Source organism: Rhineura floridana, chromosome 1 (genome assembly GCF_030035675.1).
Source record: "Rhineura floridana isolate rRhiFlo1 chromosome 1, rRhiFlo1.hap2, whole genome shotgun sequence".
NCBI lineage: Eukaryota > Metazoa > Chordata > Lepidosauria > Squamata > Rhineuridae > Rhineura > Rhineura floridana.
This window is the reverse complement of record NC_084480.1, coordinates 131,326,325-131,352,636: the sequence shown is the minus strand read 5'-3', so window position 1 is coordinate 131,352,636 and position 26,312 is coordinate 131,326,325. Positions and strand designations below refer to the sequence as shown.

The 26,312-nt window shown below is 40.4% G+C and overlaps 1 protein-coding gene across 2 annotated transcripts in view; it reads right to left on the bottom strand.

The window, feature by feature from the left end:
• Window positions 1-13,101: 13,101 nt before the first annotated feature.
• HSDL2 (hydroxysteroid dehydrogenase like 2) overlaps window positions 13,102-26,312 on the bottom strand; it is a 28,938-nt gene continuing 15,727 nt past the window's right edge. For both annotated transcript variants that reach the window (XM_061632394.1, XM_061632404.1), the window contains exons 5-11: window positions 26,089-26,192; window positions 23,540-23,638; window positions 19,690-19,884; window positions 17,626-17,697; window positions 16,433-16,654; window positions 15,040-15,168; window positions 13,102-14,125 (exon numbers count right to left, since the gene is read on the bottom strand). In XM_061632394.1, coding sequence (XP_061488378.1) covers window positions 14,013-14,125; window positions 15,040-15,168; window positions 16,433-16,654; window positions 17,626-17,697; window positions 19,690-19,884; window positions 23,540-23,638; window positions 26,089-26,192 — 934 coding nt within the window. In that variant the 3' untranslated portion in view covers window positions 13,102-14,012. The remainder of the gene's footprint in view (window positions 14,126-15,039; window positions 15,169-16,432; window positions 16,655-17,625; window positions 17,698-19,689; window positions 19,885-23,539; window positions 23,639-26,088; window positions 26,193-26,312) is intronic.

Here is a 26,312-nt window from a genome sequence, read left to right as displayed (position 1 = left end):
GGAGTGCAACTCTGCTCCTTCTGCTTCATCACTCAGCTGCTTTCAGTGCTTTGGGCATGTTATTCTTCTGAACCAATTCTGCAGCATGGTTATCATGGCACTGTGTTGCAGTGGCTCCATTCCTATTTGCAGGGTTGTGTCCAGAGAGTAGCATTGGGAGAGTGCAAGTTAGGCCCCTGGTGTTTATGCTATAGGGTGCTCCATGGCACTATTTTGTTCCTAATGCTATTCAACATCCACATGAAGCCATCGGGAGTGGCCATTAGGAGTTTTGGAGCAAGATGTCATCAGTATGCTGATGATACATAACATTTTCTCCATTACGTCTGAATCAGGAGAGGTGGCACAAGCCCTGGACTAGTGCCTTAATGCAGTGGTGGACTGTATGAGGGTCAATAAACTGAGCTGGAATCCTTGTGAGTGGCAGTTCCTGTGTATGGAAGATAGATCAATTGCCTTTTCTGAATGGGATTGCACGCCCTCTGAAGGAGCAGCTGCACAGTCTGAGGTTACTCCTTCAACCATCTCTGTCACTAGAGACCCAAGTGACCCCTGTGGTCAGGAGTGCTTTTTACCACCTCTGGCTAGTTCACCAGCTATGACTGTTCCTAGTCTGTGACAGGCTGACCACAGTGGTCCATGCATTGGTAGCCTCAAGAGTTGATTACTGTAACACACTTTATGTGGGTCAGCCCTTGTATCTAGTCCAGAAGCTACAACTAGTGCAGAATGAATTGGCCATACCGCTCACAGCAGCAGATTACTGGCGACAATGTTTGTCTCCAATGCTTATATGAAGTCATTGGGAACATGTTATTCTACTGCTGAGAGAGCTAGGTTGGCTGTCGATTTGCTACCAGGCCAGGTTCAAGGTGTTAATTCACACCTAAACAACTTGGGTCTAAAGTACCTTTAGGACCATCTGGTCCATTATGCTCAACCTCCTCTTCTGATGGGGCACTTCTGGTGGTTCCCCATGCCCCTGAGGTTTGGTTGGTCTTCACTAAAAACTGAGCCTTTAGTGTGGTATGCCCTGCCCTGTTGAACTCCCTACCAGTAAAAGTTCACCAGGAATTGTCCCTGCCTTCTGAAAACTGTATTGTTTAGACAAACCTTCACAATATGAATTTCTTTTTTTTAACCAATCAGTATTTACTGATGTTTTAATGATGTTTCAAATTATGTATTATGAATAATTTTATGGTATTATATTGTGTATGCTGTCTACTAAAAGTGTAGAATCCAGTTATTAATAATTGACATCTGGGAAATTTTTCAGGGAGTTGTTACACTATTCTTAACTGAAAACAAGGGTATATATCTTTAAACAAATTTAAAACATAAGTTAAATTTATGTATTCAGTTTTTATTGAAGAATGTTAGAACTAGACTTTACTAGCCCTTCAACTCAAAATCCCTGCCACATGTATGATTAATAAACCAGTACCAATAGTTAATACATTATTAACAGCTGCATCAATTTACAGCAGCTATTAGGTAATTAATACTAAATGAGTTTTCACCATGTTTGGATCATTTAGCCCCTCAGTACTTTGGATGTGTAGTGTTTTATTCCTCCGCCCCCCCCATGCATAACTGAGATCTAATAGACCCCAAACCCTTAAATGCATGTGGGAAGAGCAGCTGAAATACCACAGGACAACCAATCCCTTTATTACAGGAGACTATATAGGGCACGAAGTAGCACAGTTTACAAAGAAAAGTGGGTGTGTTTTTTTTAACTAAACTTTGGATTCTGTAACATCTCCAAAACCAAATGAGGGTTAAACTGGGATTACCTCCATTTCTCACAGCATATTTCCAGGGGGAAAGCAGCATAGACAATGATTAAGGTATCAGAATTGCGCGAGGTCTTGGTCCAACAACTCTCCTGGGGCGCTTGGCAAGGGAGGGGTCTCCATGTGAGCGGGCGAATTTCCCGTGGGAATCAGAGAGTGGTTGGTCATGTCTCCTTCCCCCAGATCTTCAGGAGCATCCTCCACATCTGACATCTCTCCCATCTGCAGAGCTGGGGGTGTGCCCTCGAACTGCTCCCCCCCAGAGTCACTCTGCACCAGGAAGGGGCCCTGGGGCTCCCTCACCTCCTGATCCAGGGCCCCCTGGGTCACCTGGGGCTCGACAATACCTTTGAAGAACATGAATCCCACCACAGAATCTTGGGAACTGTAGTTTGTTAAGGGTGGTGGGAAGTATAACTGTGAGGGGGAAACTACACTTCCCAGGATTCTTTGGGGGAAGTCATACACTTTAAATGAGAGTTGGATGTGCATTAAAAGTGTTATGTGGATCTACATTACTTCATAATTTTTTCCTCCATATAAATCATTTTAATTAAATTTTAAAATGGAAATAAGCTACCAGGTTTACTGGGTGACCATGAGCTATGCATCATCTCTCAGCCTAATCTGCTCCTCAGGATGAAAACAACAGAGGGGGACCATGACCACCACAAGGAAGAAGGGCACACTTAAAATGTAGAGGAAATAATCATTTGTAAATAATAATTTACAACCATAGCAGTAAATCAGATACATATTGATACATATCAAGACATATGAAGAAATATTTACATAAGCATTAATGACAAAGATGTTTACTATTTACACAACCTGTAAAGATATTTATAGCGAAATCCTTTGCATGTTTACTCAGAAGCAGGTCCCATTGGGGCTTATTCAAACAACGAAGGATGCACAGGACTGCAATTCAGTAATAAGGAACTTCACTCACCCAATCCAAAATACAGAATCACACCACTTTAAGCTATTTTGCAACTGTTTTATACTTGTTTTATGTTTATTGGGTTTTAAATGGCTTTATTTCTTGTTGTGACCTGCCTTGGTTTCTAATCCTACCTCACAGGGTTGTTGAAAACAATCCGTTTTCTCACTCACTCACTCACACACACAGGAGATGTAAAATTTATACATCTCATATAATAGCTTATTGTCAAAACCAGTTGGCCAGTGCAGAACATTTTTTAAAGTATTAGTTTCCTGCCAAATAAAAGCAGTGACACGGCACCTAAGTAAGCCCTGCCTAACTGCTTAAAAAATAAAGGATCAGAGGGGGAGAGAGAGATTTACAACACAATCCTTTTCTATGTTCACTCAAAAGTCCCATTGATTAGCATAATCCTAGCCATGTCTACTCAAAAGTAAGTCCTACTGAATTCAATGGGGTTAATTCCAAGGTATGTAGAATAAGCATTGCAGCTTAACTCCCAGAAAAGCTTCATATTGGGAAGGTTTTCAAAACAGGTTACAAATAAGACAAACTGCCCTCTTCAACAGTCCAGTAAAATTTAAACTTGTTTGACTTCTTAATTAGAAAAGTATAACACAGCAGCATGTACTTCTTAAAACTTCTGTTCAAAAATTATTTGAAAGATAAAATGTGTATGCCATTTTTGCAAGTAATTTGAAAAAACCCTGCATGTACACTTTTATTATAACTAAAATTGTTTACTAGTGTTATGGGTTTGGGGTTGAGATGGATGATTTCTATTAGTTCCCTTCCAGCCTCTGATTTGGAACCCTGCACCTGGGGGTGAAATACCCGCTCTGCTGGTCAGATGAGTTGTCAATCTAATAGAGTGGCCAGGTGAGTTAATCGGGCTATCAAGTGCCCATTAACTGGGCCAGGGAGATCCTATTGTTACTGAAATTCTTCAGGAGAGCCCTCCCCCCTTCCTGAGGCCAAGGAGAGGTTTGTATTTTGAGTAGAGTCAGAGAAAAGGCTGGGAACTGGAGCCACGCAGAGAGGCTGGCTATCTGGACCATGGCTTTATGGTGCCTCCGGTAAACCTGATGGAAAATGCAAGATCCATTGGACTGCTGATGCTTTGAACCCCACAATCTTAAACTCGGGTTAGAATGTGTGTAAATAAATAAAACATATTTCATAAAGACACCAGAGACTCTGCTGACCTTCTTTCCAAGGAAACCAAACCCTGGGTAAGCATAGGGACTAGGGTTGCCAGGTTCAGGGCCTGATCCTGTATCTTTAGGAGAAAAGAAACTCAGCCAAATGCAGGTGTTCTTGCAACAGTGTAATGAGAAAAACCACAAGGTGGAATTCTCCCTTCCCCCTGCACAACTTTTAAAGATACAGAAGACCTCTTGGTTGTCAGGCCCGGCAACTGTGCACAGATGTGCACAGATGTGCACAGATGTGCACAGATGTGCACAGATGTGCACAGATGTGCACGTGAACTGTAACTAACTCAATACAAAGCCCTTCACTGCTGTTTTCTAATTTTCAGATTTTGTACAGGGTGCTATGCACGTGAAGTTCACCAAAGCTTTCACTACCTCAGTTTAATGCCTTTTTCTCCATTAAATTACAAATGTGCATATATTTTTTTAAAAATTCAAACAAAACTACTAATAATAATCTCACATAGAAAGCAAACATATGAGTATATGAACAGTTGTATCAGGATTCTTATGTGTGTATTTTAGCTATTTTAAATTTAATTCTGGAATTTGAACATGCACAATTGGCTACAGCTTTTGGTTCCTTCAGTTCTTTTGCAATTCTTTTCTTCTCTGTGCTACCTATGCACATGTGAACATCACAGAAAAAGAATCTCAGTACAATTATACACATCAGAAAAGCAATCACAACATGATTGTTTTATCAATGCATATGGGAACAGAAAAGAGAAAAAGAGTTATCGACGAACCAAAGGAGCAAAAAACTATAGCAAATTGCCTATCCTCCAGTTCTAGAATTAATTGCAGAAATTCTCTTAGTTAAGCTGGTATTCAGCAGGGGTATAAACGCATGGCAGAGCAAAGCCACAGAAATCTTCTGATTGCTAGCTGCAGCAGGTATACTTCATTTTGAACCATTGATAATATATTGTAGGACAATTATGTTAGTCTAGTGTAGCCTACCCTCAACCTAGCATCCTCCAGATATTATGGAATACAACTCCCATCAGTCCCAGCCAGCAAGGATAGGGCTGATGGGAGTTATAGTACAAATCACCTAGAGAGCAACAGATTGGGAAAAGGCTCTTCTACTGATTCTTTTTACAAAAGACCAAAACACTCTCTTCACTTTCAAAATTATCCACCACAGTTAGGGTTGCCAGGTTCAGGGCCTGAGTCTGATCCTATATCTTTAGGAGAAGAGAAAGTCAGCCAAGTGCAGGTGTTCTTGCAACACCTTAATGGGAAAAACTACAAGGAGGAATTCTCCCTTCCCCCTGCACAACTTTTAAAGATAGTTGCCAGGCCCGGCCTCAAGAGGTCTGTATCTTTAAAAGTTGGGCAGGGGGAAGGGAGAATTCCTCCTTGTAGTTTTTCCCATTAAGGTGTTGCAAGAACACCTGCACTTGGCTGACTTCCTTTTCTCCTAAAAATACAGGATCAGTCTCAGGCTCTGAATCTGGCAACCCTATTAGGGACCCCCGGAGATCTCTCACTGCTCGGAGATTGGGGTAGCAAGCAACCTATGTATGCCCACCAAGATTCTGCTGTGATCTTCCGTTGTAGTGCAATCCTCTACATGTTTACTCAGAAGCAAGTCCCAATCCTGTACAGAGAAAGTACTCTTTATGCTATTGAAAGCTATGTATTTACTGAATTCCTGATCTGAGACAAGCAGGAGAAGGAAACTGAGTTTAATTATTGGATGGGGTCAATAAATCTTGTCAATCACAACCCTAACTTCACTTATTGGCTAAAAACCTGAAAGGGCAGGGATTAGAGCAGCCGACACAAACAGAAGTTGTGGAGCTGACATTTTGGTTCATATCTTTTGAACCAGACCACCTAGAAACTTTTTTTTTAATGAAAGCTAAGAGTCCGGAGATTAAGGTGATTCACCCAGAGACGACCCCCAAAAACTAGAGTCTCTGGGTGAAAACCGGACACCTGGCAACCCTAATGATGACCTTTTGGCATGAGACAGCTTGTGTCCCTATTCATCCTTCTTGACCTCCCAGTGGCTTTTGAAACCGTTGATCATGGTATTCTTCTGAAACGGCTGTCTGAGTTGGGGGTGGATGGCACTGCTTTGCAGTGGTGCTAATCCTACTTGGGTGCCCATCTCCAGAGGGTGGTGCTTGGGAAGTGTTATTAGGGGCCATGGAGCATTCATTGTGGGGTTCCACAGGGTTTAGTTCTATCCTCCATGCTGTTTATAACATCTACATGAAACTGCTGAGGACATCTGGAGTTCTGGAGTGCACTGTCAGCAATGTGCTGATGATATGCAGCTCTATTTCTCCTTTATATCTGTAGGTGTGGCAGTGGAAGTGCAAAATTGATATCTGGCCTCGGTAATGGATTGGACTGAGAGCCAACAAACTGAAACTTAATCCAGATACAATTAAGGCATTGTTAGTGGGTGGTTCCCTTGACTGGATGGGTTACATGCTCTTTGAAGGAACAGGTGCATAGCTTGTGGGTACTTCTGGATCCACTACTGTCACTTGATGCCTAGGTGGCTTCGGTGTTGCGAAGTGCCTTTCATCAGCTTCGGTTCATGGCCCAGCTACGTCCCTATCTGGACAGGGATAGACTAATTTCTGTTGTCTATGCTCTGATAACCTCTAGATTAGATTACTGCAATGCATTATACATGGGACTGCCTTAGAAGACAGTAAGGAAACTGCAGCTGGTTCAGAATTCAGTGGCCAGATTGCTGAATAGGACAAAATGGTCAGATCATATAACACCAATTCTGGCACAGCTTCTGAACCAAATTAAAAGTGCTGGTTTTAAGCTGTAACACAGGAGCCCAAGGACCACCTCCCTGTATATGAACCAACTCAGATACTTCTATCATCTGAGGCCCTTCTCCATGGGCCCCCTCAAAGGGATGTATGGAGGATAGCAACATGAGAATGGGCTTCTCAGTGGTGACTATTTGTGGAAAGGTCCACCCAGGGAGGCACGCCTGGCATCATCATTGACTGTTTTTAAACACCAGGTAAAAATATTTTTATTCATGCAAGCGTTTGGCCTTTACTTTTCTGATTAATTTTAGTCAGGTAGGAAGAAGTTGGGTTTTGTTTTATGTAGTTAGTATGTATTTTATGTTTGTATTCATTTCTATATCTGTTTTTAATGTTGTTACTCGCTTTGAATTTATATTTGAAAAAAGCAACTAGCAACACCTGCAATTCTTTTCATTCTCCATTACACTTGAACAGCTTTGAATGACATTACTGTTGAGAGAATCAGGACTAGCGCAATCATCTGGACCTAGAGGAGAGCCTACTAAAGCCTCCGTTTGAGGGGCCAAGGTAGGGTTATAGACCCACACTCCTACTAGCTTTCCTCTCCCTCCCTAGTCAGGTTGGCTACAAAGCTTTAGGTGCCTTTAAAAGCACATTAGACAAATTATTGGAATTATTAATCATGATAACATTTGTGTAGAGGCGGCACATGTTTGAATTTCAGAAGTTGCAGTCACATCATGGAGGGGCTGTTACCTTCATGCCCTACTTGTAAGTTTTGTAGTAGCATCTAGTTTACCAGTGCTGGAAACAGGATGTAGAGGGACCTTTATGTGATGCAGCAGGGCTTTTCTTATACTCCCAAGGGGGGGGGATTCCACTTATAGGCACAAGGCCTACCAAGCTGTGTTATGCTCTTTGCTTCCAAAGCTTCCATCTGGTTTGCCTTGGGATCAGACCTGGACCCTTCCTCTGCTCTCTTTTGTCTGCCCTTGTCGACACTGGAGCCATTCATTGTGCTTGCCTTGCTTCTATTTCACCTGTAGACCTTTTGTCTTCCTTTCCATTCTAAGTAATATTGGCATTCATTGCACTGCATCGAGTTTCTTGTACATTGCTTAGAGAAGATTATTATCAAGCAGTATAATAAATTGTTAAAATCAAATACACGTCTTGCAACCTGTCTGCAAGATCTTGCCCTAATCCAGATTCCTAACACCTCTGTACCTGAGCCTCCCATTTTTCTCATATTAGGTCATGCTCCTCATTATAACACCTCCCCATCTCCCCTCACGAGACTAATATTTCACTGGTAAAAGTGGATTAATTTTCCCAAGGCAACTGTCCCTCTGCTCTCTCCACATCTACTTTCCCTCTCCTTAGGTCTAGAATTAATGTATTTTAAAGATACAGGATAGGACTCAGGAGGCCCATCCTGGCAGTGAAGAGGCTGCAGCAGAAATTCTTACTACCTGTAAATTTAATGAAGCCAAAACACGCAATCCCACCTAGGTGGTCTGCAGAAGGGGTAATTGTTCCTCCTTGCCCTTCTTCCTTTCACTGCATCTTTCCACTGACCTCAATTGAATTTCACATTGGTACGTGCTGTTTTCTTTTATCATCAGATTTAACATTAAGCAGGAAGAGGGAGACCAGATAAATCTAGTTGAGGACAAAACACACACAAAACCGGAGTGCGCTTTGTCTTGTAATATCATGGAAGTTGCTAGACTCTGTGAAATACATAAAATCACCATGGGAGTCTAAGCATACATCGCTGTGTGTGTTGCTTTGAAAAAGGTCATTGCTATTCTTCTGGCAAACACAAAACATTCAGAGTACATAAGCATCACATGCATAAGTTACAAAAGGCTTATTCATAGGAAAACAGCTACTGTTTGGAGCTCAGATAATCCCTCTGAAGAGATCTATTTCAAAACTCTATTTAAAATATATTGTCACCAGGCTTTTACAAGTATATAGTTAAATTGGACTGCAGAATTAGTATGAAAATGTAAGAACCAGAAGAACAAATAAAAAAATAGAACACTTCAGTTGACTAGCAGAGTAGTTCTGCAAACTTTTTACTTTTAGAGAAACCTTTCTACATTAATATTTGCTACATATCTACTGCAGAGGTTTCTGGGCACTGACTAACATGGTGAGTGGGCTAGGTCTATTGGGACATAGTGTTGCACTGGGTGAACTAGCAGTAGATCTAAGAATGTACCAGCATTCCCTTGGGGCTGCACATTATATGGCAAGATCAATAATGGAGGACAAGATATCTTACAGAGATCTGTCTGCCACTGATGTTTTCCATTGAGAAGCTCCTGGGCAATCACTACTACGAATATATAGCATTCATGTAGCACTTTCAAGAGTTCAAAATGCTTCATGTGCATTATTTAGTTGTAATCCTGACAACAATTTGGTAATTTCATTAGTCATAATACAGATAGGGGAACTGAGGAGGTTTGCCTAAGGCCACCTTGTGAGTTAAAGGGAGGTGAGATTTGAACTAGGAGCTTCCTGAACTATAGCTCAGTCTCTTAGCCAATGTGTTACACTAAAACACAATTTGAAAACTTCCAAACTAGCATTTGTTAACTAGTTTTGTTTCATTTGCACTTATTAATATTGTTAGTTGGAGTCTATGATGGCAACACTGAACAATTCGTATAGTTTTACTGAGCAAATATTGACCCTTCAGCCAAAAGGTTACCTTTTCCTAACACCAGTTCTTTGCAGCCACATGTGCTAACAAGATCTTGTGTGATAGGTTATTCCATTAATAATGCAATCCTATGAAATAAATCCCATTGGATGTTGCCCCTAGATAAGTAGATATAGGATAGCAGCCTATATTGCTTTGTGGGATTTTATTTTTACTTGTATAAAAATAGCAACACAGTATTTTGAGGAATCATATTTGGAGTGAGAGGACAATTGGCACATAGTGAAAAGTCTATATTATATAAAAACAAATATTTAAACCTATGACCTTGAACATACATAAATAAACGTACATCAATAAACTAGCACTGCAATCCTATACATGTCTACATTAAATGAGACTTCCTTCCAGGTTGCAATTCTATACCCACTAACTCAAGTGTAAGCACCATTGAACTCAATATGGATGACTTCTGAGTAGACATATATAGAATTGCACTGTCATTTCTCATTTAACAGATCAGTCACATTTAAGTAATTCTAGATGACCAGAAACGTCAACACAGGTGCCTTTGAGATACTGAAGGAAGAGTAAGATATAATTTTATATAAAAAGGTGCTATGCATTATTAGAAAAAAAGCCACCTAACATTTCCTTTTCTGTGACCTTTATTAAAATTGTTAATAAAAAATATTTTAAAAAAAACAGCAAAAAAAGGGTGAAGAATCCACATATCAGCTCACATTTAAAAAAATAACCATCAATACATCCATCTTAATGTAAACATATAAATCAGTATAAGCCATCCAAAAATTTCCCATGCCCTTTTAGAGTAATAAATAAAAACAGCCTAAGAAAAAGCATGTTTTAACTCACAAAGTCCCACAGTAAAAATGTGTCCTCATTAAAATGGACCCCACCAATCTAACCCATTAATGCTTTAGTAAATTAATCTACCAATTAAAATCTGCAGACCCAAGAAAAAGAGAGAGACAGCAGATTCTGGACAGTTCTCCTTTGTCCCTTGTTTCCATTTTAGTTACAAATGAAAGGAAATTGTAGAAGAAACACACGTGATTTATATGTGCAGTGGATTGAAGTAGAGGAATCCCAAGGTGGTAGAATGGGTTATACCAGTGCTTGAATTACCAGGGAAAGTTGGGTGGCTCAATCCACAAGGCTCATCCCTCCAACTCCTCCCTCCATTTTTTGCCAAATCATGCTTTCCCCCGCCTCCCATAGTCTGAGAAAAGCAGCTAGCTGAGGGAGGCCATGCCTTGTATGTCTCTTCTTTAATTTGAACACTGAATTGTACAATAGACAGCAGTTGGAGGATCATGGTTTTTTAATGTTTTCCTGCAGGTGGGGGATATGCAAACAGAAAACTAGTGCAAATAGAAAAATAGTGGGCTAGTTTACACAAAATCTCACCAATGTCCCCAAATTGGCATGCTTTACTTGGTTTCTGGCTTTTTTTTTTTTTTTTTTACAAAAAGGTGATCATAAAAAATGGCATTCTCCAAATTAAATTTTCTGTAAATTAATATTGTATTCCCTATGCATGATGTGTGTTTCTGTGTATATCCCTTATGTAAATCCACACCTGAACTCTGAAGTAGTAAAGCTTAACAAAGATACATTGCATCAGTGATCTTATGGCTCAAATGATACAAGACATTAATTACATGCACTTTTGCCCCCAACAATTTTTCTTTTTTTAGTTAATGCAGGTGTCTAGGCTGCAATCTCCAAGAGAAGACAAGCTGTTGGGGAAAGAATTTACGCTTCCATGGGTAACCTTTTCTCTCCCCCTATCCTCCTGGTGGCTGAAAGTAGCTGCAGTGACCTGGAAGCTGAAGACCAACAGAGAGGAAAGAACTAAGATGTCCATCTCAGCTTTCTTGGCATGGTCTCCCATTGAGGATTGCAGCCTGGGTGGCTGTTCCAGATAAAAGAAAATTGGTTGCTATCTGGACTTTGAGCCTAATATTGCAATCCTATGCATGTCTGTGTTTCATGGGGTGCATTTGTTAGCAACTGAGAATAGAAATGCAATCTTAATCTGTATTTCTCAAACTATTTTCCACCCGTTCTTTCAGCCATTAGGTTTTCAGGGAAATCTTAAAAATGAAACAGGAAAGCTCACTTCTGTAGTAGCTGCAGACAAGGGTGGGTGGAGCCAGAGCCCCAAATAGGAACAGTTTGCAACATTGTATAGAACTTTCTCTCTGTCTGGAGTCTAGGACATGATGCCTTTAAAAAAGGTACATTTTCACCTGCAGCCTGAAGTGGTACAATCCATGCTATCACTTCATTCTGCTGGATGCATAACCCATGTCATGGTCTATGGATGACCTCTTTAAATGAGACTATGGTTAGGTACTATTTCTTTGCAACACACCGCAAAGCACAAGCCCATTCCAGATGCTCTGTTCATTAGAGTCAAGGATGTATGGATAGGATTGACCATAGGAGAGACTGGGGCAGTCAGGCTGTGAAGAAACCTATTAGCTACCAAGCCAAGTCCAAGGTTTTGTTGTTGACAGGTAAAGCCCTGAACAACTTGGGCCCAGGATACCTAACCGACTGCCTGCCCCAGTACAGACCAAGTCATTTAAGATCTTCTGAGAAGACTTCTGGTTGTTCCATGACCAGCAGATTGTCACCTGGTGACAGAGCCAGCACCAGACTGCTGCAGGCTCTTGGACACCAGACTGCAGTGAGCCCTCAGTGGTGGCAGCATACCACCACCGGGGCTAGAATAGGCCCAGCTGCATCAGCACATTAGCACACTGTGTGCGCATGCCAATCAGCAAATATAGCCCCGCTGCCATCTTGGGCAATGGCAAGCATGCACACACATTGCACTAATGTGCTGGTGCAGCCAGACCTATTTAAGCCCCTGGCAGCAGCAATGTGACATGGGAAGTGGTGTGGCCTGCCTGTGGCAACAAAGGTGGGTGTTGCCTGGGGGGGTTGGCTCCCGCTCCATAATAGCTTTAGGCTATAGACACATGCTAGTGTGAATCACAGAGCAGGACCTACACCCACCCAGCCCCAGCAGCAAGGAACCCTCCCAGGCATAGGGGCCCTCAGCCGGTGCCCAACCTGGCCACCCAATGGTGCCGGGGCTGCTTGGCATCAATGTGGAAGCAGGAGATCTTGGTGATAGCACTCACCATTTGGAATGCCTTCCCTCAGGTAATTTGTGAAGCAAAGACACGAATGACCTTTAAGCACATACAAGCTTTTCTGGTGACTGTTTAATTTTTGGTTTTGTACACTGCTCAGTTTTATTTGTATTTTTGTTTTTCTTTTCTTTTTTTTAATCTTGTTTTTAGGAAATTTTATTGAAGGCTATATTTTTATTGTTTTTTGTAAACTGCTTAGATATTGTTATTACATTGTTATAATTATTTTATAAATAAATAAAATGAATAAACACAAGTAGTACGTCAGAAAAAAAACCCTACCTATTCAGTGGTTTCCACAGGCTGCATAAGCTTCTACATTTCCATTCTGCTGAAACCAACCTACTTACCTGTCTGTGAATTTGGGCTACAAATCCAACATATAAAACATACTCTAGTTATGTCAATGAAAAAAAAAAACCCCTCCAGTGCCTTTTCCCCCTTATGCATCCCCAGGGCATTAGCAAAGTAAACAAACTTTTCATCATACGTAGCATGAGTTTGTAAACAAAACAAACTTGTCACACACAGATGCATTTTATTTGAACTATCTTTCTAAATACACTTTGGCTGGATCTGAGTTTTCACAGCAGCAAACATATTGAAAAATATTTTATTCTACAATGCTACTTTCTGAGACAATCTTACAGGCACTTATTTCTGCACAGACATGGTTAGGATTCTGCTGTAAGGCAAATATCTGTCCCTTAAAAAATCCTTGAGCACCTGAGGTTGGGTTAAAAACTCTTAAAGAAAAAATTAATTCTGTAACTAAAAGCTATGTAGATTTTTAAAAAAAATTAAAAATGTTGCAAAGCATCATTACTGGGAAATAAAAAGATAGAAGTGTCATAGTGGTGATTCATTTTCCATTTTACTCTGATGTACTCCACTGAAGTCAATGGACTTTCAAACCAAATGATTCTACAGGATATGAAGGTTTACAACTCTAGGTTGGGGTTTCAAAAAAACAGAACGAAGGATCAAGTTTCCCTCCTTGGAAATGAAGGCCTAGCTCACAGCTAACGCCAAATCAGTGCAACTTATCCATACCTTGGAAAGACTGAAATATGGAGATCTCATGAAAAGGAAAATGGCAATATTTTCTAAGCTAAAATGGGGGTTCATGGCCTCACCAACATGAGTGAATGTTCTTCTGCAAACTGATGGTGATTCATAGAAGATGATACATTCCACACTGATCCTAAACACACTTCCTATGAAATACGCCTCACTTTAATCAACAGGATCTCATTCCAAGTAAATCAAGTTAAAATGGATGCAATTATCGTATAAAATGTCATGTATTCAGGAAGGTATATATTAAATCATAATATTTTAAACCAGAGCAAGGATTATTGTCTTCAAACAGCAAAGCATAGCATATTTATTGAAAGATCAATGTGACATATAAATCACCCTTTTATTGTCACATTTTGGCATTAAACTGACCCATCAGTCTTTCCAATTTGATTGCTAAGGCCATGTCACCCTTGATTGTCAGCTTTCCAGACATAAAAGCCATGGTTGGCTTTAGTTTGCCTGAAAGAAAAGGAAAAGGTAGCTTTAGTTTGTCTGAAAGAAGAGGGGAAATGGTTTAATGCATCTTTAAAAGTTGCAACCCACACCCCTGCAAACTTTTGTTGCACTTAATAAGCATCTGTGATATTTTCCAAGTTAAGCAACTCCTCTACTTTAAAGACAAGCCAGGACAACATGGGCCCAATATGTGATCTTTACTCATCTACACCATTTTGCATGCTGAAGTTTATGTGTGAATACACAAGTTACATGTTATATCCAATCAGTTCTGGTAGTAGGAAGTGTGATTCTGTTTTCTCATTAAGTTTTGATTCTATATATTTTACCTGGAATAGCAAATACGGTTTATTTAAATGCCCTTCTCTCCAAAAGGGAAGCTGCCTTAGGCTGCAGTCGTTTTACAGGGAGTAAGCCCTAGTTAACTTACTTTGAGTAAACATACATGCATGACACTGCAGCAGCCCATACTGATCATCTGTATCACCCTGCTATGAACTTTACCAGACATAAATTGCAGGTTTGTTTTAAAAATGTGTGGTAAAATAAGTCCAGAATGTTTTAGCATAGAATGTTTTTACCAACACTCTTTTGCTCTAGCTCCCTGCTAAGGCCTCCTGTCCACACCATATTCACAAACACAAAAGAAGGTCAGAGAGCTATTTGGCCTATGGAATTGAACTTCATTTCCTTGATGTAGACAGCAGATCCTATATGGGAGACTGCCTGGCTCCCTGAGCTCCTCTACAAGTAGAATAAAGAAATTAAAATGAAATACATCGTTCTACACCATCTGCAAGATTTATCAAATGGAAGCAGCTCTAAGCAGTATACCCTCCAATTACCAATAGTCCAGCTCAGAAGTTGAACCACATACCTTTGATTAAAGCAAAAGGACAGTTGTTCCCAATACTTACCTGAAAACATTTTTACAAAGTCAGTACTGGACATGCTCATAATCACATCAACTTTTCCAGGTGGGTCTCCACTTCCTGCACTGCCACCTTTGTTTTTAAGATCAATATACCATGTTCCTCCTTCTTCACCTAACACAAGAATAACACAACTAAATGTTACCATGTAAAATGAGAAACGTTTGTTTATAAAGCTGAACAATTAAGAGATAATGAGCGATAACCAATTAAGTCATTCATAGAGCAAACCTGCTGAAATCAATAACTAAAATTAAACAACTTTAAAGTCCATTGGTTTCTGTGGGCTTACTCTGAGTATGATTAATGTTGGATATCACCCTCTGAAGTTTAAAATCACAGTTTCATTGAGACCTTTAAGAGAGAAGAGTGTACACTACTAAAAAGGGGAGCCAGTTTAAGACGAAGTTTGGGCTTATTGTGTATACGTGATCCTACTTTAACTTGGTTGCTGCAACAGTCTCTGAATCTTTTTCCTCTTTATTTTTGGATTTCCACTTGTTATTCCAATAGTTCAGATTTCTCTTCTACTCTTTCTCTCAGGCTCAGAGTAGGTTACAGAATCTTCCAAAAACAGTCAAAGTACACCAACTAAACCCAAGTAACTAAATTCCAACAACTTACAACATGTAGCATTTATAGCTCACTTCTCAAGTGCTTAGAATGCTTCACATTCATTAGCTCAGTAATCCTTACAAACATGTGTAAGCCAGGCAAATATTACCATCTTCCTATTGGAGGTACAAAACTAAAAATGTAGGTGATTTGCATCAGGCAACTGGCATGTTTGAGGCGGGAAGTGACATTTGAACCCAAGGCTTCCTGGCTCACATTTCATTCCCTTAACAACTGCACTGTGCTCTCCTGCAACCTCAGCCCTCACCCCAGCTCACACAAACCACTAGATGAGACAGAGAAAGAGATGGACTGGACTTCAAGACCAGTAGCTGGCCTGGTAGCAAGCAGAACTTTTGTTCCATTCATCACAAGCAGCTTTTGCTCAGTTTGGGTAAAATAGCCAACTGCATCCCTGTGGTTTTTTTTAATGTAGATGCCAAATAAAATTACCTCTTCTCAGTGTGTCCATGTGAATATTAATAGGGATACAGGTTGCCTTATTAATAAATTTGTATGTGAATATTTACAGATAAAATATCTCCATGTGCGCACGTGTTGTCATGTTTCTCTTTTCATGATGATATTTGAGACTACACTGAGTGTGGGTTATCTCATAACTGCCACCACTGAGAGAGTGTTTTCATCTTTCTGTAAAGTACAAGTGCTGATCCTACTGAATACAGACCTCTTCAATAGGCAGGGAACTTAGGCCTGCCGAACAGAACTTCAGTAACGCTTAAATAGGTATAAAGACTCTTACCAGATAATTCAAACCGATAAACTCCTTGAGTTGACTTTACAACGTCGTCACTGATTGCACTTTTTATAATTTTAAATGTTTCTGCTACAGGCCCCGTTGAGTTCTCTGAAGCAAAATGCACATGATGCTTGCCTCTCTCAGGACCTTCAGGTTTAGTTTTGTCAGAAATGTCATGCTTGGCTGCCTCTTGTTTTTTTCCTTCTCTGAAGGTTGGAGAAACGCCTGTAGGACAGATACAGACCAATGGAGTCTAATACTTAAACAGATTTTAGCCCTTCAAAAGGAGTGATGTCTCAAATCCTCCCAGAAAAATCTGTTCCCAGTTCCACCCCTTAAGTCAGGAGCCAGATTTTCTCCTGAAAATAGAGTGTGTGTTCAGTAACTCCTATCAATCAGAAGAAGATCAGTAATCATGAAAACTAAGGTGGGGAAAAATACTTGATCAAAAGATCATAGCTCAGTGGTAGGGGACATGTTCTGCCTGCAGATCTCAATCTACAGCAAAATTGAACAGTGAGCTTTCCCCTGATGTTTGAATGAGACAAAATCCAATAAAAGAAATATTTAACTGCATATTTTCAAAATCACAGGGAATGCCAGACAATAAAGTAAATTTGGAATTAATTTTGCAGTTAAAGATGACCTCCCAGACTCTTTGTAGGGGTATAATGTGCCTTGAAAAAAAGAAAAAAGGAAACAAATGTGGAAAGGGAACATTTGTGAACTTCAAATGACAGAAAATAGTTATAAAAGTATGGGTTTTTTAAAGTTTTTAAAAAATGTTGTTAAAGATGTTTTGTTTTAATGTATTTTAAGGTCTGTTTTTATGATGTTTTAAAGTGTTTTTAGTGCTTTTGTTTGCCACCCTGGGCTCCTGCTGGGAGGAAGGGTGGGATATAAATAAAATAATATAAATAAATAAATAAATAAATAAATAAGTTATCTATATTTTTATGCAGAATTGTTGTTGATAATTGCATGTTACACCATATAAGCCGAATACCCAACTTATGTAATTAATGAAGTCCTGACAATCCTGGAAGCATTGCCAAAATCAGCAATGAGTACTATTGGCTTGCATGGAAGGGGCTGCAATCAGGAAAACTGTTCTGGTGGGGGCAAGATACTTTCTTCTGGCCTCGTATACTTGATCCAACAAGTTCTGAGTGGGGTGGAGGCAAGAATGTACTTACCTTGTGCTTCCATTTTCATTGCTAGTGTATCAGGATCCACATCTAAAAAGAAATCTGGTAGCAAAGGGTGACCTAAAAAATACAGAGTGAAATAATAAATGAAAAAGGTATACCTGTGGTATGGCAACACAACACTATGCCTTTCGATAGATTTAAATAAAAGATTTAGGGCTCCTCCATGGTCTTAGTTGATGCAGGAAATAGTGGTGTTACATTGGTGTTTTCTACAGCAAACATATAATATGTGGAACACATTTTCAAACACCTGTAGACAGTATGTTTGTGAAAAATTATAGGTCCATGTTTTCTAGATGCATGCACACAGGAATAAAATTTACATATATTTCCTAATACCAGTGTTTCCTGCAGCAATTGTAAAGTATGCAAATTGCTTTTAAAAAGGTACATCAGTAGCAAAATAGAGGTTTATACTGAGAGCCCCCACCATATGTCAATAACGTGGTAACACTGGGGAAGCATTGCAGAACGACTAATAAAATGGAATGTGTGGACAGTCCAGTATAAATCCACCACTAATGCACTATTATTGCATCAATAACATGTTGTAGAATACACCTGCAAAAAAACCCACCAGTCTGGAGAGGCCCTTAATGTATTGCTACAAGTAGGTCATTTTGCTGTTTCTTCTGATGTAGATGATATATATAGCTTGAGCTATATACATAAACCGGCTAGCAAGCCAACTCAAATTTGAAATATTTGTACATGATGCTGGTAAAGGCATGTTATAACTTTGGAGAGGTATGCTTTGTGGTGTTGGGGAAAAGGCCCAAACAGAAAAACATGTATAAATAGAAGTTGCATTTTGTGGGAGAGGCATCTGGAGAAGCTCCTTACATCTTCATGTCACTTTACTGCAGAAATAGGGAACTGTGGCCCTCCAGATGATACTGAATTACAACTCCTCTAATGCCCAGCCATCAACCATGCTACTGAGGCCAATGCAAGTTGATGTCCAACATAACCTGGAAAGGTAACACATGTCTAATCCCACTTTAGTGGAACTTTTGTCTTGAGAAGTTCCACAAGTTGCTGCATTTCTGAACTGTGCAATTCCTAGGTGTAGAACAGTTAACATGTAAAAAAAACACTAACTGCCATTTCCCAGTGTATAACTGCCATAGGTACATGCAGCAATTTACACCTGTAAAAATATTCATGGATTAAATTTACAAATAGGTATTGCAGAAGCAATACAGACTATCAGGATAACAAACTGATAATAACCTGAAGCAGCTCTAAAGCAAGGGCTAACTGACAAGAGCCTTCAACAAGCACTTCCCTTATAGAGGTTTTGTGCTATCCCTATTAAGGGCAGCCACTGGGCAAGGTTCTCCACTCTCCAGAGAATGAGCTATGTACCCTTCTGTGCTGGAGTATGTATTAACTAGTTATCTATTTAAAATGGTGAATAGTAACACAGCCACCCCCTAGAATGCATACAGCATGGCTATCCCAATCCCCCCTCAACCCCCAGTTCTTTGGGTTTGCCAGTAGATGAGTAACAGAGAGAAGAGCTATTCAGGGAAACACTGCTAATATTTACTGATATTGTATGGGAAACCTGAAGTGAGATTACAGAGGGAGAAATCTTACTGGGCTCCCTACCCAAAGTCCCTCAAGGGGATTGCATTTTGAGGGGTGGATAACAGTGGCTTCCAGTCATCACATACTGAGCCCAAGCCTCAAGTCAAACTTTCCCTCTTATTACCATTCACTATATTCCACACAGCAATCCTAGTAGGAAGAAATACATTTCAGATGGGGTTGGGAGAAGGAATTAAAAAACCTCCACTGCATTCTCTGGGGAAACATACCGACAACACAATTAAAGTGCAACCATGAAGGAAGACCTATGATCTTTGCACTATACGTAAGATACCAAAAGATATTTATTGTGTTATGAACTGGCCATCTGGAAAGAAAGACTTATTATACTCATGGTATTACAAGTACAAAGATGAAGTTTATAGCTATAAATTTGCAGAACTTCAAAATCTACTCAACGCAAATGCAATCTGTAAGAAAATAAATCTAGATTACCTGGGGAAACTGCATATACATCAAAATTCTTAATTCCTTCTTCTCTCAACAGATTTTCATCAATAACAAAATTTCCGGTGAAACTTTTGGACTTTGTTAAAATGCAGTATGCAGCATCTGCTAGAATATCTGTTTTCCTGCACTGTTTCTCCACACCAGCTCCTCCCAACATATCCATTGCAGAGGTATATATAGCTAAAACACACACACACACACACACAAGGGAAAAGGGACAAGTTAGCACTGATTTTCCTGCATTCTGGGGGGGAGGGGGGAGGACTACATAGCTTGTAAGATCCCTTCCAAGTCTATGCTTCTACAGTCTTATTCCATTATATATCCTTTGCTGTATTAACTGCAATGGCCTTACAAGACTTGTCATTACTTTCTAGTGCAAGAGGTGCACTCTAGGGCCTCCTCACATATTAAGTTTTTAGGAATACTTGTTTGCAAGCTCAGTTCATAATGCAAGTACACTGTTGAGTGTACATTCTGTGGTCAACTTGGGTTTGTCACAATGGATGAGTCTGCACATAATACTAAGCCATGGCTTCTTTCAAGCAACAAACCATGAGGTAGTCTCAACAGATGTGCAAACAAGCCATGGCTGCTTTCCCCAAAGCTTGGTTTGTTTTCTAGGTGTTCTTGTCTCAATTCTTTGTAGCCTGGCAAACATCAGGGTTGGGGTGGCCAAACCATGGTTAAGCAAGGCTGTTGGGTTCAGACATAACGCCAAACCATAGTTTTAAAAGGCCATCATTTGTAAGCCAGCAAGAAACCATGGCTTCACATAGTGACTTGTTGGCAGAAAACAAACTATGGTGAGCCTGGATGGGCTGGGTTCTTAAATTCAAACAAACTATAGTTAGGCTAAACAAACTATGGCTTAGTGTTACAAATGAACGAGGCCTATGCCATGTGTGAAAAGGGCCCAAAGAATTAAACTAGTAAAACCAAAAACTAACAAAGATCAAGCTGCCTGCTTGGACCAACCAGAGGATATAATCTGCTGTGTGTTCTGTGAGCAGTTATTTCCAAACTGCAATCTAAGGAAGATTCAGGGACCATTTTAGATAAACAATTCTGGATCCATGGAACCAGCATCATCACAGTTAATGGTTCTAGGGAGAAGTGGTTACCTGGGCCTGCACCCCCCCCAAAAAAAATAGGGGGCAGCAGCAGCTACGGTACTCTATTTCCTAGGGAACCATAGATATCCTTATGTATTGGATGAAGCCAAGTGAGGCATCAAAGGTGGCTTAAAGTCCCCTTTTTGTATCAAAACACAACAGTTGCCATAGCAGCTACACATTTATATATTTTAAAAATAAATAGCAATATAATTCATAAGAAAGTTTTGTAGAATTTTGCCAGTGAAGACATCAGTCTCAAATACAGATGCTATTTGCTTCAGAAGCACCTGGTATCTGTTCTGATGTCTGCACTGAAGGCCACAGCGAAAATGATTACTATCACAAATGCAGACATCTCTACACTGCAAAAGCAAAAAATGCAGACATCTCTACACTGCAAAAAGTTTTTTTTAATAAAAGCGGAGACCATCAGGATTCTGTAAAAACTGAAAAGAGCCTCCAAGCCCCAAAGTAGCTGGCCCTAAGGCAACAAGCCAAACGAGCACACAGTCCCTTGCCAGCCAGGTGTCTGATGGCACCAACCTTAACTAAGGGTAATATTAAGGAGGGTTTGCTGTTAAGCAGGATTTGAAGCTATGGTCAAGCCTTGTTTCAAAACTCTGTTTAAGAGCAAGCTCTGCTCTGCATTTACTATAATTAATATAGGTAACACACAATCCCACAGCCAGCCTTTATCCCAAGAATAGGGGATCTATAGCATTGTCTACCAACAGTCTTTAGATATTTGAGGTGGTGATGGTGGAAGAAGATGGAACTGGGAAGGTTTAAAGTTTTTAAAAAATGAAGTCTTAGTGAGAATATTGGGGCCCCTTCGCTCCTCCTTTTGTCCTCGTGCTGCTGAGCTAACCCATGGTTTGGCTTATTGTTATGTGCAAATCCAAGCTTGCAGCTACCATGATTTTCATTGTGGGTACCCAAAAGCTTCCATATTCTTGCTAAACTAGTTTGGCTTTCCATTAGGTATAAACCAGACCACTCTCTGTTTCTGTAAATGCACTAACTGAGCTACAGATTGGGTTCTGGGTTCTCTTGGTGTGAGCAAACTGAAACTATATAGTGAAATATGAATGTCTAAAAATGAATTTGTAAAAATACAGAGGATAAAAATTAGTCCCTCCCCACCCATAGCAGACTTCTGTTTGAATTTACATGATCATTATGGAAGCTCTCTCTATTGAACATAGGGACATTATATTCACAAAAAACTTCACCACTGGGAAATTACAAAGAAAGGTAATCTTCCTTTGACTTGCTTTGCTCCCTCTCTACCTCTTCCTGATGGCAAATGAGTACATTTCCCCCCCTTAAGAGTTAAAATAGGAGTCTATTTAAGAAAACAACAGCAACATACCCTGATTTGCTTTTCTGCTCTGTATTAACATTAGATTTAGATGCTAGGTAGCAGTAAAGTACATCTACTCCTCACCATATGGATATACTGTGCATATATTGGTAACCTAAGGCTCCAATCCTATGGACACAGTTGAGAGTAATTTCCACTGAAGCTGAAGGAATATGTTCCCAAGTAACCATGCACAGATTTGGGTTCCACCTCAAATAAATGTTTGAAAAAGGTCTATTTCAGCATGTAAGCTTTTCACAGTCAGATGGCAGCAATTACTCTACAGCAGGGGTTCTCAAACTTTCTGATGGGAGAGATGAAAATTACTGAGCCCCCCATCACAAAATGGCAGTGCAACAGCAGACCCAGTCACAAAATGGTGGGAAATTGAGGCAAAATTTGGCATAACCAGCTGGCAATTACATAGATTACTTTCTACTAATATCTAACATATCTTTGGAAATGGCTAAAAAAACCAAACATTGCCACAGTGTTTTCCTTGTGGCAAGGACCTCCATAGCTCAGCTTTCCTCAAGCTAAGGACAGACTTGTCTGGAGGTATTGTGACTCAGCCTCTGTATTTTAGGCAGAATTTGCTGATCCAGAAGCTCTAAGTAAAATAGGCTTTCTCTCTCCCCACTCCACATGCCTCTCAAAGTATTTTACTCATCTCCTGTATTTTCTTCTCCTATTCTCATTTCACTTGATTATTCTCAGTAACCACCTCCACAAAACTGTGTTTCTTTCATCCCTCCTCCCTGATCCTTTTATACTAATTTCTTACTCCGCCAACTTTCTTCTCTTATCCACTTCCTTTGATTCCCAGTTTGCTTATTACAATAATATATGTAAATGTTAACCCTTTAATTTCACTTTCCAATTTTCTTTAACACTTCCTCTGGCCCTTTCCCCTCAGAGGAGGGAGACCTTCCTTCTTTCCTCCCCCCACCCCCTGAACTTTTCTGTCTCCCAGCTGCCTTTAATGAGCATGCAAGGAGTTGCTGGGGCTGGTATTGGTCCAAACAAAAAACTATGGCATGGCTGGGGGGTAGACTGTGGCAGACTGTGGCACTGAACGCCACCCGAAAGTAGCCCAAGGCCCACTGGTAGATCCACACCCAATGTTTGAGAAACACACCTCCAGAGATTAAAAAATTCATAAACTTCATAAGACTTGAATACTAAAGGGAAACTTTGTATACATTTTATGCAAATACAAGACATCAAATTCTAAAGTGAAACAAGAACTCAGCCAATTTACACACACACACACACACACATAGAGAGAGAGAGAGAGAGAGAGAGAGAGAGAGAGAACGCATTATAAATTGTAATCTTTAGAGGGAACATAAACCTGTTTGAGGCCATAGTGCGTTAACTGCAACTTCTCCTCTAAATTCTTCTGCCATTCCCAGCACGCACATGGACATTCCATATTTAGAAATGGTATAAGCTAGAATAAAATGGAAAGCTAGATTTAGACAGCCAAAATAATTGCAAATATTTCCCCTATGCACAGTACAGAATGTTTGTATTTTAGAGAAAAAAATCCCATGATGGGGAAGGGAGGAAAGGAAGAGAGCACACCAACTGGCACTGGGTTGGCTCCTATGGGAAACAGAATGCTGATCTAGATTCAGGCCTTTGGTCTGACCCAGTAGGGTTCTCATTATGTTATGTGAATTACTGTTGTTTTTAAAAACAGTTTTATGATTTGAATGTCATAAATAGTGCAATAATCTCACAGTGTGACATTCCATTATGTGCAACAGACCTCAAGCCTGTGAAAGGGACAATCGAACACCTTGCGTCAAAGTGTTACACTGAAGCACTGACTTTATAATTGGCATTAGAAGCCTGCACTAACATTTGGGTCCGATGCATACAGAGGAAGAAAGGACCATAGCTTAGTGGAAGAGCACACACTTTGCACGCAGAAGGTCCCAGATTTGAACTCTAGCAGGTGATGGGAAAGATTCTCTACCTGAGATCTTGGAAAGCTGCTACCAGTCAGAGTTGATAATACGAGGTGAGATGGGCAAATAAGTCAGGCCTGGTATAATGGCAGTTTCCTCGGTCTCCCCTAACCCAATGGGAATCTCTCATTCCTGCCTGTGTCTCTTATGCAGGATTTCACTCCCTGCCCCTCCCCCATTTTCCACACTTCTCTGCCTCATTTCATATGTTAGTAGCAACAACTCTCTTACAAGGAAGGAGCAAATCCCCCCCCTCCACTGTGCATCTGAAAGAACACAGGAGCCAGGCACTCTACTCAAATGCACGGGGCTTCTATTCAGTTCATTTCTCCATGAATCCATCTGTCAAGGAAGAAAAATGGCAGGAGTGGGAAGAAAAATGGCTATTGCTTAGCTCAGACATATTTGGAGAGGAAGGCAGAGGACAGAGAGAAGCAGCTCTTCCTCACTGTCGGCTCCCAATGCAGTGGGTGTTTCAAATGGCCTCACAGGGCAACGTGGTTCAGCCCAGCGTAGTGCAAGATAAATCATGGATGGGGAACCCTCAGGTGCTCTTTCTGCTGTGATAGAAGTCAGACAAATAACTACTAAGCACCATGGCCTTGGTACAGCAACAGGATTTGAGCAGGCATATGTTTCTACAGTTCTTAGGCTCATACCCTCTTTCAGGCTATTGTGGCTCCTCATGTCAGCACAATCTTTCTGATAGACAAGGGGATTGTGCTTACCATGTTATTTCCATGGCCTCCTAGAACTACCAGTGCAGGGATACTGTACACAACAGCAGGCAGTCCAGCCCAATATATTGTTTGCCATTTGTTATTGCAAATTAAAATGACAGCCATACCAATATTCCCTCTGCATGTGACAATTGGAATCTTTGTCTGAATTTATTAATTGAGCTGGTTTTGATTTTCTTCCTTGTACATATGAGAATTAAATAGCAGAGCTATGGCAGATCAGTCAAATCATTTCATACATGAAAAAGCCTGCTGTAGTCTTCTGACCTTTTGATTAGGAGGCAAAATCACCCTGATGACTTTATATATGACTGTAATCAGCAACGAACACTCTGTAGATAGTATCCCATCCATAAGAGATGGCCAACTTCCTTATTCTGGAGGAGGGGGTGGGATATGTGTAAGACATGTGGACTTACATTATAACCTAGTGATAGATTTTAATTGTTGAAACTTGCTTTAGGAGCCTCGGAAAATAAATATTAACAAAAAAAATACAAATATGCATTAGCAACTAGCTGCTTTGGGAACACTAAAAGCTGCCCTGCTGGATCAGACTGAAAGGCCATCTGGTCTAGCATCCTGGGCTCACAGTGGCCAACCAGATGCCTCTGAGAAGCCTGCAAGTATGACATGAGTGCAATGATAGTGTTCCACAGCAACTGATATGCAGATACATGCCACTTCCAAAACCATGGGCCACCAGCTGGCCATTCCTTTTGTACATGAGTACCTGACAGAAATGAAGCTTGCCATGGACAGTAATTCATGTCCTAGGAACATTTTCTGGGGAATGGCATTCTGTGATAAGAAGCACTGCCAGGGGAGCTTACAGTGACACTGCTTGTATCATATCAGTGCCTCTGAAAAGGACTTGGGTAGCCATGTTTCCCCAGCAACATAAATATAAGCTCAGTGGGAGAAAAGGCAAACAAGGTTTGACTACATCAGAACTCTCCAAGAGCCAAGAGGAAGGCAAGGGGGCAAAGTCACTCTGCATATAGGATTAAGTGGGAAAGCTGCTGATGTGATTACCAGTTGCAACAATTTCAGAAAGATATGCACCAACGTTTAGGATGGGAGGAAGCAAGTAGAGGAAAATAAGCTGGTGGGGGAGAGAAACAAATTTTACACTTCCTTTTGTTTGGGAGGGCTTTAATACAAGTGAGCACTAAAAGTATACTTACCACAGTGATTTTTGAACCAGATAGGATTTAAATTTATTGGTGGGCTGATATTAAGGATATGGCCAATCTTACTCTTTCTCAAATAAGGGAGGCATATTTTAGATCTGAAGATGTAAACAAACACAAGGAGAGAGTTAGATTTGCTGGTACTTACTAGTCATCAGCACTAGTAAGGTTGTGTGTGTGTGTCTGTGTGTGTGTCTGTGTGTGTGTCTGTGTGTGTC